General features: G+C 40.5%; 1 protein-coding gene across 1 annotated transcript in view; it reads right to left on the bottom strand.

Annotated features, from left to right (window-relative positions):
* Window positions 1-16,349, bottom strand: part of SYNE2 (spectrin repeat containing nuclear envelope protein 2) — a 171,474-nt gene that overhangs the window by 131,357 nt on the left and 23,768 nt on the right. Inside the window, 16 exon segments of the mRNA XM_050335581.1 lie at window positions 490-663; window positions 935-1,093; window positions 2,849-3,022; window positions 4,251-4,415; window positions 4,569-4,756; window positions 4,916-5,012; window positions 6,775-6,931; window positions 7,598-7,710; window positions 9,573-9,737; window positions 10,575-10,712; window positions 11,461-11,562; window positions 12,310-12,410; window positions 12,863-13,059; window positions 14,696-14,877; window positions 15,895-15,987; window positions 16,080-16,157. Of these exon segments, the coding sequence (XP_050191538.1) occupies window positions 490-663; window positions 935-1,093; window positions 2,849-3,022; window positions 4,251-4,415; window positions 4,569-4,756; window positions 4,916-5,012; window positions 6,775-6,931; window positions 7,598-7,710; window positions 9,573-9,737; window positions 10,575-10,712; window positions 11,461-11,562; window positions 12,310-12,410; window positions 12,863-13,059; window positions 14,696-14,877; window positions 15,895-15,987; window positions 16,080-16,157 (2,283 nt within the window).

Below are 16,349 nucleotides of genomic sequence, written 5' to 3'. Positions count from 1 at the left end.
AAGACGAGGCAACACAGATTTTGGGCACTTCCATTTTTGATATCCCTTTTAGAGATCCATATTTTGAGACTGGACACTTTATTTACCAGTTACCTTCTGGGAAAAAGAGGAGATTCTGTATTTATTATCACGCTTTAAAGGCCTGTCCAAGAATTCAGGCATGGGATTCTTGATGGGAATCTTAATTATTGATCAAGAAAAAAAAAATGGTTGTAGTTCAGAACACAATGAGTGAGTTCTGATAGAATGATGGAGTAATTTAAGACAGGGCACCAAATAAACTGCCACACAGATTTATGTTTCTTCATTCGAGTTGTCTGCCAAGTTAATATATGCTGACAGTGCTAAACCAGAAAGCTGAGAAAAGCCTTTATAGCTACCAAAATAAAAAAATCTGATCTTTTCCTCACTGTGGTACCTTAAGACTTTTAGAAACCACATAGCACTGCAGAAATACTCAAATTCAGCAGGTTCAGAAAACAAACCCACCTCATATCTTGAAATACATTCTTGAGGGCTTAATTTCTGACTGACAAGTTGCACAGCCTTTGAAATGGAGGCCTCGAGCTCTTTCTGGGATTCTTCAAAATTGAGCAAAGCCTCCTTTTCTGAGGGTCTCTTCCCAGATTTGGACAGGATGTTGTTCATGTCACCCATGACAGCCTTGGAAGAAAGAGACTCTTTTCAGAGCATGCCTGAGTGTCAGTAATTACATAAACTTATTGCTTCATCACATCACTCAAGTTTTTCAAGTTGAGATACGATCTTTGAAATGTTCTAGATTTTGCCCTGGCAGAAGTCTGGGAGACTGATTCCAACAGAACAAAACCTTTTCTATTTTCCGTGACTGATAAGGAGTGTTTCTCATCACATAATGCTGAAATCAGAGATATCTCCACGTGTACAAGGTGCAGTAACAACAAAAAAGGAGTACCTCTAGTTTGCCTCTGGCTTCTTTAATTCGTGCCTCCAGCCCTGTGGTGTGAGAATGCTGCTGAGACACCTGACTTGGAACGTTCTGCATCAGGGATTGCAATCTCTCTTCTGCTGCCACAACTTGTTCTCGGCACAAGGTTCCTCTTGCAGCCAAACTCTGGTTGAACAAAAAGCATCAGAAGCCTTTACAGTGTTTATGTCTCTTTGTTTAAATGCACTGAATGGCAAAGCCAGCCTTGATCATGGAGGGTAAATATTTGGTCGAGGAAAAACCTTATATTCCAATTATGGTCACTGTATTGCACTGCAAAATCTCTGTGAGGAGAGAAAGAAATTTGCTGCCATCCACAGGGGATTCTGTTTGCTGAAACCATTTCTTTCTGTCAATGTGATACCTCCCATGTCTCTGCCTCAGAGCCAACATTCTCCCATCCAAACAGCTTTCCAAATGAATGTACAAACCACACATTTGGATATGCATTGTCTGATCATGAAGTCATCCAAAAGTAAGCACATATCAGGGCTCAGCTTTTCTTGTGCTATTCAGTCCTAAAAGGCAGGAAGCAGCTGGGTATTTTACATGCAGGAGCAGCGTGCCACGTTTGAATATTTATCATGAAATGTCCTTATTAGAGCTGTTCTGACCTATGAATATTCAACACATTTTCCTGTTTGAAGTTGTCAATTAGCATTCTTCTAATGATAATCAGTGCTTTATTCTGGTTCCTGACCTATTGGCACTGCAGGTAACAAGCAACACGATCTCTCCTGCTCCCAGACATGGAGATACAACACCAGCCACATTTTTGGAGGTTGTATTTCATGGTTTCCTTTTGTTGCTTCATGGTTTTTAACAAACTAGTGCCACAGTGCAAAATGAGGCTTGTTTTATAAACGTGTGCCCAAGATTACAAAAAGATGAGCAGATTCTTTTCACCACCTCACACACCCAAATCTGTCAACTAAACACAGTCCTAGAAGGCACAAACCAACAGTAAACTAACACTGATTCTGGTTCACAGGTATTGTAGGTAGATTTAGTGAACTGAAGAGTATTTCTGTTTAATTACAGCAGTTAGACAAAGGAGCTTCAATGAAACATCCTTCTGATGGTCACCTTCACACCACTGGGTTATAGAGGCCCTGCTGCAGAAACAGTAAAGGCAACATAAGACACAAAATAAGACAGTGCTTCAGTTTCCCCAGTGCAAAGCTTGGCATCTTTGTTCAGTCTCACCTTCACTGGCAGGTGAAGAAAATAAATCAGACTTTGTATTGAAGTTGCTGAGTTACATACACATATTTTCCCCTGCCACCTGCTGGGGAGAGTAATCCCTGGCAGAGAGATGTGGGAAACAGAGACTAGTGGAATTTCTTGTTAGAAGTTAATTTGTGCTTGCTGTGGATATTTAGAGCAACTGCCCATAACCTGATATTCCAAATTACCCCACATGCTGCTGAAAATACTTCAAGTATCCCAGGTTTTGACAGGTAAGCCTTGAATAAAGCCAAGTTGTTCCAAACCTCCTCCCTGCACTGGAGGGTAGATGATAAAAGCACTGTATGACCAGGAGAAATTCTCAAATTGTCAACTGCCCCGAGTGCTGTGCTGGACAGGAGTAATTAATATCACTCAAGAACAAGCTGCTGATCAGTGGCACCTAAAGCACTTCATTGGCACCTGTTTGTCATCTGGACACAGTGATGTTGGAAGATTCATTTACAGCTCATCTAGGAGCAGTCCTGAGAAATAACATCAAAGCACTGGCACTGTCTTGACTTTTTACCAGTGTTACAGCACAGAAACAACATCAATTTCTGCCTCACTGATGATGGCTCATTCTACCCCAGCCACAAACCTGTGCTGAAATACGAGAATCTGATGAATGAGTATTTTAAGCAGTATTTTCACCTGCAAATGTTCCTCTGTCTCAGGTTCCACAGGCCCCTCGTGACTGATCTTGCCAAGCAGACATCCAGTCTCTGCTGCCCACCTCTCCACCTCTCCAAGGAGCTCTTCAATTTTCTCCAGGCTCCCTGGAAGTTCCTTGTTTTTTTCAGCAGCATTTGTACTCTCTTCTCCAAGCTATAAATGAAGAGCAAAATAAGATGTTCATTCCCATCCCAGTTCATGGGTCTCTCCATTACCCTCCTCCAGCACAGTCACCACTTGGGGTATTTTCCAGCTTTAGCACCCAGCAGGGATCAAAGGAGAGGTAAATGCCAAACTTATTGGTAAATTAACAATGTGAGGTTCAGTTCCTCAACCCTGAGGACAGGTGGGACAGTACAGACTTGAGCCCATTTGTCCCCTCCCCTATAAGCAGCCACAGCCACACTAGAGAGGAGAATAAACTCCTGGGCTGCAGCATCTCCCAGGTCATGCCAGGAAACTGTCCAAGAGAACAATAGCTGATGTTGGCCAAATAAAGATCAGGAACTGTGCTAACAGTTTTGTGGTACTGGTAGTTACAAGCCAGAGCTCAAGCCGTGCCTTTTGATATACAATAAAAAAAAAAAAGTAATATATATGATAGGCATAACATCCAAAGCAATGCCAGAAAAATAACTTCTGAAGTCCTTAAGACCTTTTAAGGTGCAAGAAGCCTCTCTCTCACTCGTTCCTCAATGTATTTCCTAAAAGCATCTCTTATTAAGGAGTTTTTTAGCAAACTCTGGATTTCCCTCACCCTTGGGAATATGTTTCCTCTGATTTTATTGCATTCTCACTAAGCTCATCTCCTATAAAAATGCAGTTTACTGTCACAGCGGTACCTTTAACAAATGTCAATGAAAGGCTCAATTTAGTAAATTAAGAGCTCTAGTATTCCCAGGCAGAGTGAAAATGTCATTCTTGTGAAAGCATTCTAGGAAATGTAATATATGTAGTATTAGGTAGGTAGTTTAGGAATTTACAGCAGCCTAAAAACCTATCAAGTGAGTTCTTGAAAAGTTGCACAACCTCAGAAATACCTGTGCATCAATAACTACTTTCTACTATCTGAGACAGAGACTGTAAAATTTAGCAAAGGCTCACAGGAGAATCAAATTCTGCAATAGGATTTCCTTTCATGAGTGGTTTTAAAATTTCAATTTAAAAACGAACATTTTCCATCATATTATAAAGAGCACTTAATAACTGAGTCACAAAGACTTGGGATGCCTCTGTGTGTTCTCTGCTCCTCCTGTTTTAAAACTAGGAATATTCAGTTGACTGAAAGACTGATGAATCTCTGATTAGGAAGCTGATAAGTCTAGAAAATATGACTTTGAAGGCTGCATGGCAAAAGAGTCATATGAAACCAGTAACTCACAAAGTGTGTCCTCTTGATGAACTTTGCCCATCTCCTGTTCAGTTTCTTCAGCTCTTTGGCAATATTTGATCCAACTTGCTCTTTGCTGACTTCGATGAGATAATTTCCAGCTTCATTTAAGGAACCATGAATCGAATTCCTCTTTGCCAGGACCTCAGCGGGGATCTAGACAGAGGCATTGAAATCATTTAAAGCAGAAAGTTTAATTTCCAAAATGAGGAATAGAAAGGCAACAAAAACAGCCACTGTCCCTTTCCTTCCAGGAGGTTTCTCCAAGTACCTCTATCTGTCATCACAGACAGAAATCCAACCACGTACCTCTTTTGGGTGCTCATTTCTGTTTTCTTCCAGCCACGTCTTTAACAAGTGGTTGTTTTCCGTGTAATGACTCCAGGAGGACAGGACTTTCTGCAGGGTGGCAGTTACGTTGGAAATATAATCTTTGCACATGGAAATCTTGGACTCCACCGTCTTAAAAAGTCTGCTGATTTCTTGAGGGTCTCCGCCTAGGACATCAAACAGGGATCATCGTTATACATTTGGAAACAGAGAGGTTAATTAAACAGAAACACTATTTACACAGAACAGCAGATGGAATTAAAACTGGTGACAGCACATCAGTTCAAAACAGAGGTCTTCATCTCAACTTATGTGCACAAGCTCACCTAGATCAGGACCGCATACATTTTTGGGTTTCAGATCGTCACAAATTTGAGTAGCAGTTTCTAGTTGTGCTTCAACTTTCTTTTCTTCAAGGAAATTCTGCCCAAAGGGAAAAGTAATTAATATAACTAACACTGAAGCACATAAAACTGGGTAAGAAATACAGCTTGGGACACTTTTCAAACACGAGCCTACAACCTGCAGGTTAAACATAAACTGAGCAAAGCCCATCCAGCAACTCAGCTGCCCCCTTCAGTCTGAAACAAACCTGTTCTTTTGTTTTGCTTGTGCAGAGAGTAACGTTGATGGGAATATTAATTCCTGAATGCCACTGCATGAGCCACAGCCCTGCATGAGTCAGGACTGCTTGTTTCAAAAAGTTACAGCCCTAGGGCAATACTGAGAAATAACATCGGTCAGATGATCAAGTCAGGCACAACTTAGTCACGTAAGTCAAAGAAGTGCTGAAAGTGAAAGGTGCACAGAAATACTGATGTGCTTAGTTCCTGCCACAGATGAAATAAGATCCAAAGTGGGCAAGAAAAGGGTGAGAGAAGAAAAACTATATTCTGTCAGCTTGAGCAAGACCATGGACCACAACTGCAGAAATAACAAGGTAATAAATATAATGGCCAGTCTTCGCGAGCGAAGATCTGGGGAAGGTCTTTCCACCTTCCAGCCTGCGCATTGGATTTTTTAGGTGAGACACAGTGTGCGCGGAACTGAGCCCACCCTTTAATCCTAAGGTTCATCTGCCGGGGCCAAGCGAGCTTGGACGGTGGCAGCGAGGTCCTTAGGACGTAGGTGGGTTGCCTTTAAGGGCTAACGAGCCCCACCTGCCCGGGAGTGGCCCTGACCGGGAATCGAACCCGGGTCTCGGCAGTGATAGCGCGGCGCCTTTACCGCTAGACCACCAGGGGCTCCTTAAACAAGGTAATAAGTATTTATGAAACCAACTGAATCAACAAACTGTGCTCAGATTAACTCTGTATTCCCACGTCACCACAGGGTAAGGTTGATACTGCTCAGGCAAACCGCTATTTTATACAACTTGTTGCCCCCTTTCACAATTCTCAGGCTGGTGAAATTCCCACTAATTCAACTAGGGCTTTGCCACTCTGAAAAGCTTCTGAGAAACTCTTTAGAAACTCCAGTAAGATGGAATTCACATTCCCATTAACTGAAGATGGGGAAAAACTGATGGCTTCAGCATTTTCACCTCTGCCTTTATTCCTGATGCAATATTCTGTGTCAGTATTTGGGGTCAGGTAATCCATCCCCTCCTAGAACACTACTTGTGGCATCATTTTAGTAATTTGCCTCCAGAAGCTGAACTAACACAAAATTTAACAGAACAGGACAATTCATATTCACCGTTAAGCACAAGGAGGTAAAGCAGCAGGGAACAGGAAGAGGCAACAGCAAAAGGCAGTGTTAGGCAGCAAAGTGAATAATGGTTGGTTTTGAAGACAGCAATTCCTGAAACTACCCCAGAGAGGTTTCTGTGGATTGGAGACAGGGAAGAGCTGCTACTGCTGGGTCAAAAATTGTCTAGAGAGAAAGAAATCTTCAAAATAAAAATAAAAAAGGGCAGAGAGAAAATTACAGTTGTGGCTTCCATTACTTCTCCAAACTGAAGAAAGAACTCTCATTCAGAGCAAAATGTGAAGATGCAAGGGGTGAAGTAACTTTCTGTGGAAGTTTATCTGCCCCTCTTGGCATAAATCCCAGATCTCACCAGTCCACTGTGCTTCTACCAACTACCACAGTATCTTCTCATGAGGAAGACAGAAGCCTGAATCAAAGAGAGCTGGCAAAGAAGAATTACTGTCAGGGTGTGATACATTTATCTTCAACTCACATTCCAATTTTCCAGCAGTGATTCCACAGACTCCTTTGATCCATATTTCATGTCCCAGATATTCAGCTTTAACGTCACCTCATTGGCAATAGCTGAGCACAGTCCATAGTGGTATTCAAGAAAAGTGCTGGAGTTTGTGAAATGAATGTTGCTGAACCTACAAACAGAAAAACGTTCCAAAAGTTTTTTCATAACCATCAGATACATAAGGCCTTAACATGTAAGGTTTTTACCCTAAAAAATCAGAATTACATACATATAAATATTATTATGCTACGACAAGAATAACATCTTAAGATAACAACCATTCATTTTTTTAAGCAGCAATAATTTTAGTCAATATTGTCTGTTCAATATTTCTTAAATGCCCAGAAAAGGGGCATCTGCCACCTGTATGTCAAAGTATCTCAAATTATAGATACAGATTCACTGGCCATATTTGAAAACATCCTCCCAACAGACATTTGGGACTGTACAAGCTGTAGATCTCAGTGATTTTAAAAGGTGGAAATCCCCACCACCAGGGAAATGTTTACATTCAAAATATTCACGTTTCCTATCCCTAGTGGGTGTTTCCTATCCCCTCTAGCAAAGGACATCTAAAAAGGTCCTGTTAATGAGCTCCACTCTGTACACATAATTAACACTCTTTGGACCAATGAGATCCCTGCCTGCCCCACTTGACAGTCTGTGCTTAAGTGGAAAATGCTCTTTTTCTGCAAGGTGTGGATAAATTATGTGCTCTTTTTGGAACAGCAGAACAAGTCAACAGCAGAGCTAGAATACAACATAGTCAAAATAGAGGAAATATGAGCATCACCACCTTCTTTTCATTTCCTCTAATTTTTCAGGCAAGACCAGTGGCATATTCTTCTCATCTTCATTCTTAAATGACTGAAGGGTGTCCAAGTGAGTATCAAAACAATCCATCAAACCCTGGGGAGAAAAAGACATAGTCAGGCATTCATTTTAACCTAGAGCATTTCATCTGGGAACCTGCAAGCCACCTGCCAATAGGGTGAGAGCCATTAAGAACCAGTTAGCACAAGACAGTCTTCCAATCTTCTTCACTCATTAAAGTGTAATAAAAGTATTTGACCTCATCACCTTCTGAAGTGCATATTTAGTGCAGGACTACTGCATTTCTCTTATCATCCAGTTAAATATAAGGAACATGAGCCTACACTACTCCTCCTACTATCAGTTTTTTCTGCACTATCACCTTTAGGACATAAAAGTGTCATTGTAACAGTTTCAGGATATTAAGTTGTTCTTAGTTATGTGTCAGCAAAGACTGACAGCAAAACCTGTTGAATAAACCGGTCGTGTCAGTCAGTCCCTTAACAGCTCATCTGACTGCTCAATAATTTTCTGATCTAACACCACGATGACAGCACATCAAATTAACCATTTGATGGCCAGTATCACATGATTGGGGAATATTTTACAGTCTCAGCACCGAATTCTCTGTGTACAAAAAAAAACCCATAAAATGCATTGCACAGAATATAAGCATATTTGCAAGTGGTATATAAAAAAATATGCTAAAAGTTCATTTTTATGTAATAAAACTTGCTACAAAGCATGCTAATGGAAATGGTTAAATCCAGGGACAGCCCTCAACCACAAAAATAGTGCACAGATCTTAAACATTTGATTTTGTAACCGTAACACTGTACAAGTCACACAGTTACGAGCATTGGTGGGTATTTCCCTAGACCTTAACAGAAAGTAAAATTTCCATTAGAAGGCACCACCTTGGCAATATGAGCCTGACATGAGGTGTACTAAGAGGACTGACCAGAGGAAGGAAGGAGACAAAATTCTCAGCAGAATGTGTTCCCATCAGAAAGAGTGGATTTGACAGAAATAAAGCATTATGGGTTTCTTCTTCTCAAGGAATGTAATGATTTTTATCTACATATTCAATGGGCAAAACAAAACCCCTTAACACGTTACATCTCTGTCTTTATCTCATTCTTAAAAACACTTTAACTACTTAGGCTGCCCAACAAAAATCTTGGATCAAATGGCTAAAGGCTGGCAAAGCTGTTAGGAGTTAAAAAGCCATCTCTCATCAGGAAGTGACTAGCAACAGTACAAAAAAGGGGTGTTATGAAGACACTTGCAAGAACCTCCACTGCTCATTCTTTCAATTCTCTTTAAGGACCTGACAGAAAAAAAAAAAGTGAACTTGTTCATAAAAACCAAAGAATGGCATTATGATGATCAACAGGCATCACCATATCCGCTCTTTCAGAGTTTTCAAACCCAAAAAGGTGTTTAAATCATTAGCAATGCAAAGATTTCAAGATCAGAATAAATAACTTGCATGGTACCGGGGTATCAAAGTATCTCCCACTGCCCTGAGTAGAACTACAGAGTGATTCAGCAAATATTGAAACAAACTTGTTGAACTCACTGGAATGTAACCTCGAGCTCAAGTGCTTTTCTGAATAGGTATGCATTGAGCACAGATTTAAAGATAAGGATGCAATTACCCTGTGTTATTACTTAACAAATAAATTGCAGGAACCACATAAAAAAGAATATCATAATTTACTCATTCAGGTAGTACTCAAATTTAATCTCACCCCAGTGAAGTCAGAAACCTTCCTTATAGACCCATGCAGTTATTTAATGAAACTCATCACTCTTCAAAGGTATGTTCAGAAGAGCTTCTCATCTTCAGAAGATAAACATACGCACCCCGTTTCCCAAAATGTCAAACAGCAATTCCACACCAAGTGCTCTGCTGGGTCAAACTGAAGTAGAATGTTCCTTTGTGCTCAGCATACCTTAAATATTACAACCTTTTCTCTGAAGAGAATCATCGCTTTAAACGGGTCCTGCAAATCAGGCAAATCTTCTGCCTGCAGATGTTCCACCTCCTGAAGCCAAGCCTCAATGCTGCCCAGAGGGGAGGGCAACATCTGGTCCAGCTTCGCTTTCCACTCGTTAATCTTTAGGAGGAAAACAAGTGATTAAATTTCTCACTATTATTTTCTTCCCCATCCCCAAGATACTGAATAAAAGTTGCATAAACTGACACTCCAGACATCCCAGAACCTCACTCCCCACGCCAGTCACCATCCAGGAAAGGAGTTTCCAGTGAAGTCAGTTGCAAATCAGTTATGTTTACCTGAAGGCCAGGTTTGCTCCCAGCCTGTAACCTCTGTAACACCACAGAGGATTTGGTGTTACTAATCCTTCGCTGGTGACCATCTCAAGGCCCAACAGCTGGAAATTTTATAGTTAACTATTTGCAAAAATAGAGGGGAAACAGAAATGAACAGCTTTCTGTCATGGGGCTGACAAAAAAGCTCTTCCAAAAAGAGCAATTAGCAGCATGGCCTGACACACCCCTATTTGTGGCAGAGGGATCTAACACAGCCAACCTCACCGCGAAGCACTGACCAACCAGGTCTCACTGTATCAGGATCTGTGCCATGGGAAAGAATATATTAACACACTTTTCCCAGCTGCATCACTGTCTGAGCCGTGACTTTGTCCCAAAATAACCTTTTAAGCATAAATAGGCCAAAAACTTCCATCAGAAGGGTGCTCAAAGATAACCAGATGCAGGGCATTTTCTGCAGATGTCTCACAGTCCTGAGGCTCAGGAGGCAAAAGGGTAACACAGACTGTCTGGACTTCAGGTTCAGGGTCAATACCTCTTTTATCACTCCAAATAAAGTAACACCTCCCCACATTTCCCAGTGTGAATTCCTGGGCAGACTTGGGTTTCGTCATCAAACATGGTCACACTGGAAACGAGGTGAGCGAGAAATGCCTCTGACCTGAGAGATCACTTTATCCCACTCTTCCCTCATCTGCTTCTGGTCTTCACTCGGCTCAGCTTCACTTCTTTTTGATGACAACACGGGCAGAAAGGCGTTCTTTTCTTGATTAAATGTTTCCATAAATGACATCATTTCCTAGGGATAAAACAGAAGAGTAATTCACAGAAATCTTCAGATGGAAGCTCATGGAGCCAAGTACTGCCTTTGAACACACTGGTATGACTTCCATTAACTTCAAAGGGTGTGATGCATGCAAAGGCAAGATAGCAAGAGGCACACTTATCTCCAGGCAGTACTTGGGTCTGAAATTACAGGTGCCATTCCCTAAGTCTGTATTTAATATAATGTCAGTGCAGTCAGAACGTGGTTCTCCCCTCCCAGCAAGGGAAAGGGGAAAATTCCTCTCCTCACAGTTCCCCATGGGCCATTTTATTATAAACTCTGGCAACAATAAAAACTCAAGGAAATTTTACATCAGCACAACCTACAGCCAACATTTCAACTACTCCTCTACACCACTAGTTGGGTAAAACCTACTGTTGTAATTATGACAGAACAGTGAAGGCCCTGCAAAGGGCCTACGTGCTTGAATCTTGTGCAAGCCTTCAACTACGTCAACTAAGACACTACTTTACTCTCTCCAAAAGAAATGAGCTCTGCTCAGAAACCAAACAATATATATATCTTTTCCATAATAGCAAGGATTTTATCCTACCTATCCTTCAATCACATGAGGGCATTTACCAAATTCATCGTCAGATTCCCAACTTTTGCTTGAAAGTTTATCACACTTCAGTTTAGGCAGTGAAGATGAAAAGTACTAAAAATATTCCCAGGAACAGCTTCGTTTCACAGAAGCAGTTAAACATGAAATGCCACTTACTTTGCACTTCTGGTAATATGTTTCATTCTCAGTGTCAATCAGCAGCTTTGCTAACTTCTCCTCCTGTGCAGCCAACCAGCCCATGGCCTCTCTTACTTTTTCCTGGTAATTAGAGCAGAAAATTTCATTTTTCCATTTTGCGAGCCTTGTTTTTAATTTACATTGTGCCATAAAACAACACTCGTGGAGCATAAGATAAAGTCCGTTCAGAGCTACTGAAAAACAAATTGCTGGGGACTCTGATGACTTTTGGGTGAGGCACTGTAAGGCAGCAAGGCCAAAGTTTTAAACCTGGCACTGGATATGTGCATGCATCAAAAGAAGTGCCTGACTGCAGTCCTCCTAAAAGGAGATTATTGGTATGGAGATATGTGAATAACCAATTAATACATAAACTCTCATAGGACAATACAAAGAATAAAAAATGAGGTTTTCCAGTCAGTGTCATCTGTGAGTGACAACTTCTGTCCACTTTACATGTCAGCTATTAAATGCAAAGCTGGTTGTTCTGTGTATTGGCAAATCTGTTCATCTCTACCCCAACATCTACAAAGACTTCAGAGCCCAGAGGAAAACAACCAAGCTTGAAAATGCCCTCTGTAACAGTTCAATGAAAAAAAAGATTACTTGCACAGAAACTCCACTAAAAACCTGTAACATGGAGTCTTTTCTACCACACAGGAGCATCACAGGGTTCAAGCCAAGTGAGTCCTGTCAGTAGCAGAATCAGAGGCTCTACTGCTTGTTACTGACTCAAATTAGAAACGGGGCAAAGGAAGCACTGATAGTCTTGGCACTCACGATGCATGTCTGTTTAAAAATGTCCCAGTGACAACCCCCATGACATACCTGCATGTCTTCCTCAGACTCAGGCAAATTCTTGGAGTATTGCAAAAACTGAGCCACATAAGTCATGATTGATTTTTCATCTGGATTCACAATGTCAACATCTACAAGAGCCAATACAGCATTTACATAATTATGCAGCCTTCTAGGCCTGATCACATAATTACACACTATGCTGCAGTTATTAAAACACATTACCATAAACATGTTTATTTTGCAACAGCCCACTTAACATACCATTGACAGAAATTAATATGTAATGAACATTTTTTCCTTGGGAATATTTTAATATAACGTGATTAACTAACGAAAAAGTTTCTCCTATGAATAGGAATGTTTCATATCCTTTCTTATGCATATTGTTCCTGCAACTGTTGCAAAATCAAAAATCATACAATTCCTAAGTACAGCTGATTCTATAAAGAACTTACAGTACAGATCAGTGTTCCATTTCAGACTTAAGCACAGTCTTACTTTTTCCTGTGTTCAAGGCCTACAGGATTATATTAATCTCACTCCTGATAACGAAGATTTTTTAAAAAAGCTGATCATTTACCTTCAGGCTCAAGAAGCCGTGGGATATTCAGCTCCAGCTCTGCAATTCTGAAAGCCTCTTTCAGGTTTTCTTTATTGCTTCTGGCTTTTGCCTTCTCCAAATCAACCAGCCCAGGTCGTAAGGTTTGGATGATGGCTAAAAAAGCCAGGCCACTCCTCCAGCTGGACTTGAAATCAGTCACGCTGATAGAGCCGTGCCTACCCCAGAAATTACTAGAAACAAAATATTAGGCTGAGGAAACAGGCTGGAAGCATAAATTGAGAAATAGAATATAAGTTGAGTAAAATGGAGTATGAACCAAAGCCAAGAGAACCCTGCCACTGAACTTCTGCAGAAGCTGAGACAGACAATACAGCCAATACCACTAATTGCTTTAATTATGTACTTTTCTACAATTACCTATTTTTATATTATTCTTGAAAAACGACTATTTATTTTTTTGTCTTATGTTGCATTCTGAAGATGAAGCCTTGCTGATCCAATACCCTTTCTGAACATCACCTTTGTGCATTCTATGGGATGGACAAACAACAAGCAAAGCACTGCAGAACATGAAATATTTGTCTGTAAGAGCACTGAGAACTGGAACCAGTTCTGCCATTTTACACAATCCAGACCTTAAAAGTGATGTATTACTGAAAGAAAATATTTCTTTTTCTCTTATTTAGTTTAGTGTCTTTAAAACATCTTCTATTAAGCAGTGCCTGGACAGTGCTGTGAGATGCCCAGGCCACAGTGAATTCTGGGACAACTTTCCAAAACCAGCCTGTATATTATGAGTATGTTGCAGCATGGAAAAGATGTGAGATTTCGGATGATTAGTTACAAAACAACTGGTCAGGATTTACAAGATTTGTTCCTTTATCAAAACCTACAGGATTCACTGATAACAAAATAATTCAATGTAATGACAGTTCAGAAAGGATACTACAAACCAGACAGCAATATTGCTGAAAAACAGGCAAAAGAAAGAGGAAGATTAAACGGACAAAGAGATGGTTTTTACATGCCAATTAATCTTGTTCTGATAAAACACAGCTAAAAGGCAAACTTCAGTGCTATTCTCCCAGAAGAAAGTGTCTGATGTGCTGATGAAGGCCTTTATCTCCCACTAATAACGTGGAATATTAGTAGGATGTTATTACAACATAAAACAACCAAAGAGCTGGAGAGAAAGGACTGACATTACTGTAAAACATATTTGAAAGATCCTGGAGTGAAGCAGCAGCCCTTGAAAAAAGGGTAAGTGGCAGAAAGTCTGCTCCTTGAAAGAAATATCAGTATTTGCTGTAGACTGTGCTGTGAACACTCCCACTGAAGGCAACAGTGCTGTCTGTACATTCGAGCATAAGGAAACATCTTATTAGAATTAGGGACTGGCACCTCCAGGATCAGGATCCTTCTTGGGGATCATGCACTGTTTTGACAGAAAGACACGAGATGTGGGAATCATAGAAATCCTACATTTTCCATTTTTAAAAAAATTAATTACTGGAATTTTGTGGACCAGTGCCAAACATGAGGATTAAACCTAGCAAATCATGTAAACATTCCACTAGACCTATCACACAGAAGCCCCAAAAAGGAACAGCAAAGCAACTCAAATTACATTGCAGTATTTTATTATTTAGATGAGCTTCACTTGACTCATGTCAAAACATTTAGGGCCTGATTGATGCTAAAAGGACAGGTAGCCACATCTGAAACTTAAAGGGATTTCTGCTAAGCTGTCGCTAAGCCATATTAAAAAACAGGGGGAAACATCACCACATTTAGAGAAAAGCAGTAATACAAAATGTAGCATACTATTTATAAGTCTTGGATGGAACTTACAGTGAACACTGTTCTTTAGCCCACAACAAAAGAGCCTTTGTAGCAGACATCTTCCAGCGCTCCTTAATTTTAGCACTTTTTTTAGCTGATCTGCTTGGTTTTGCAGGGGAGTCAACAGCACTTGAACAATCAAGTGAAGGCTGATTGTAAGTACAAGCAAGTGTCCTGGCAAGTTCTTCAATCTATCAGAGATGATGGGAGACTTAATCAGGCTTCAGTGAAAAATTACCAAGACATCAATGGCAGAACACCATGGAGAATTAGACAGGGCTCAATCACAGCTGTAACAGTAGTTTCCCTCCCACCCAAAATCAGATCAGGCTTTTTAATCTGCACAATCCGAACTACTTCATGCTGAATTCACATCTTTAGGCAATTTTTTTGGCAGGGTATATTCACCCAAAGACTTGCATGTTATACTGTGGGTACCAGCAATGACATCAAGGGTCCTTCTCACTCAGATTCTCCTTCTACCAGTGACAGCAGCTTGTGGTAGCTGTGTTTTCTGCTGTCAACAGTGACATGCATTAGACAGGCTCAGAGTTTGCCTGGCCATTCAGAGTGGAGGAAAACCTACTTGATAGACCCCAGAGATCTGCATTTGGTTAGAGCAGCTTGGTTTAGGTAGAAAGGTACCACACAGGCTGTGTGCAGCACAAGAATCTTCAGCATCAAAGTGCCTCTACCATGAAAAATATGGGCTAAATACTGCTAAAAAAACTTTGCTTCTGAGCTTCTTATTGTATAAGAAACATTACTATGGCAGCCTTCCTGCTATTTCAGACACCTGGTACTGAAAAAAATAATAGCAAGAATTGTACATTATAAGCACAATCATCACTGAAGAGCAGGGCTGCCTCTGAGGGAGGTGGATGTGAGCCACTTCACACTATTTGCTCCATTTGGAGCTTAATCAATACAGGCCTTAGGCAGGCAAAGTTTAACCTCCTTTTTAATTTGTTACTTCAAGAAAAATCTCTGTCTTTCCTTCCTACCATTTGCAGTACATACTGCTCATCACTGCCATCACCACACCAGTGAAGCAGCACTGGTGCATCTCCTCTTGAGCTGTCACTTCCAGATGTCAGCAGATAATCTTTTGCTTCGTTCTAATTAATCTCATTTGGCAATCACATAACACATTTTTGTGCTTTTTTCACCCCCCTACTAAAACTCTCTTACATGGCTGAAATACTTACATGAAAATGAAATATAATGGTCCAGATTAGGCCAAGCACAATGGAAGGTTTTCCTTCGATAATGTCAGCAACATGAATATTTATGAGCTTCAGCTAAGAAGGAAAAAAAAGGGATCATTGTTAACAAAGAAAATGTTCCACCAGCTAAACTGGCTTTAGTTGGGAATTTTGAAGTTAATACTCACTGATCTGCTCTTTAAAAATGTCAAAGCATTTTCTATATTACTTCTACACTGGAAGGTATTAAATCCTTTTTCCCGTGGCTGCGAAGCAAAAAGAACATGTTACATCCTCAAGTGTACAAATTAATTTTATTCCACATTTTGATAAGGGAAGTCCTGCAAAAATTCACAAATTGCTTTGGAACAACTTATTTCAGTGTGATTCAGAGTCAGTGGAGTAAACTCGCAGCTAGCTCTATGACTCCAGAAGGATCATTCATATGGTTACAATTA

This window comes from Myiozetetes cayanensis, unplaced genomic scaffold (genome assembly GCF_022539395.1).
Source record: "Myiozetetes cayanensis isolate MyiCay16 unplaced genomic scaffold, myiCay2020 scf6-25, whole genome shotgun sequence".
In the NCBI taxonomy this organism is placed as follows: Eukaryota; Metazoa; Chordata; class Aves; order Passeriformes; family Tyrannidae; genus Myiozetetes; species Myiozetetes cayanensis.
Note: the sequence above shows the minus strand (reverse complement) of the source record. Positions and strands in the feature narration are given on the sequence as shown.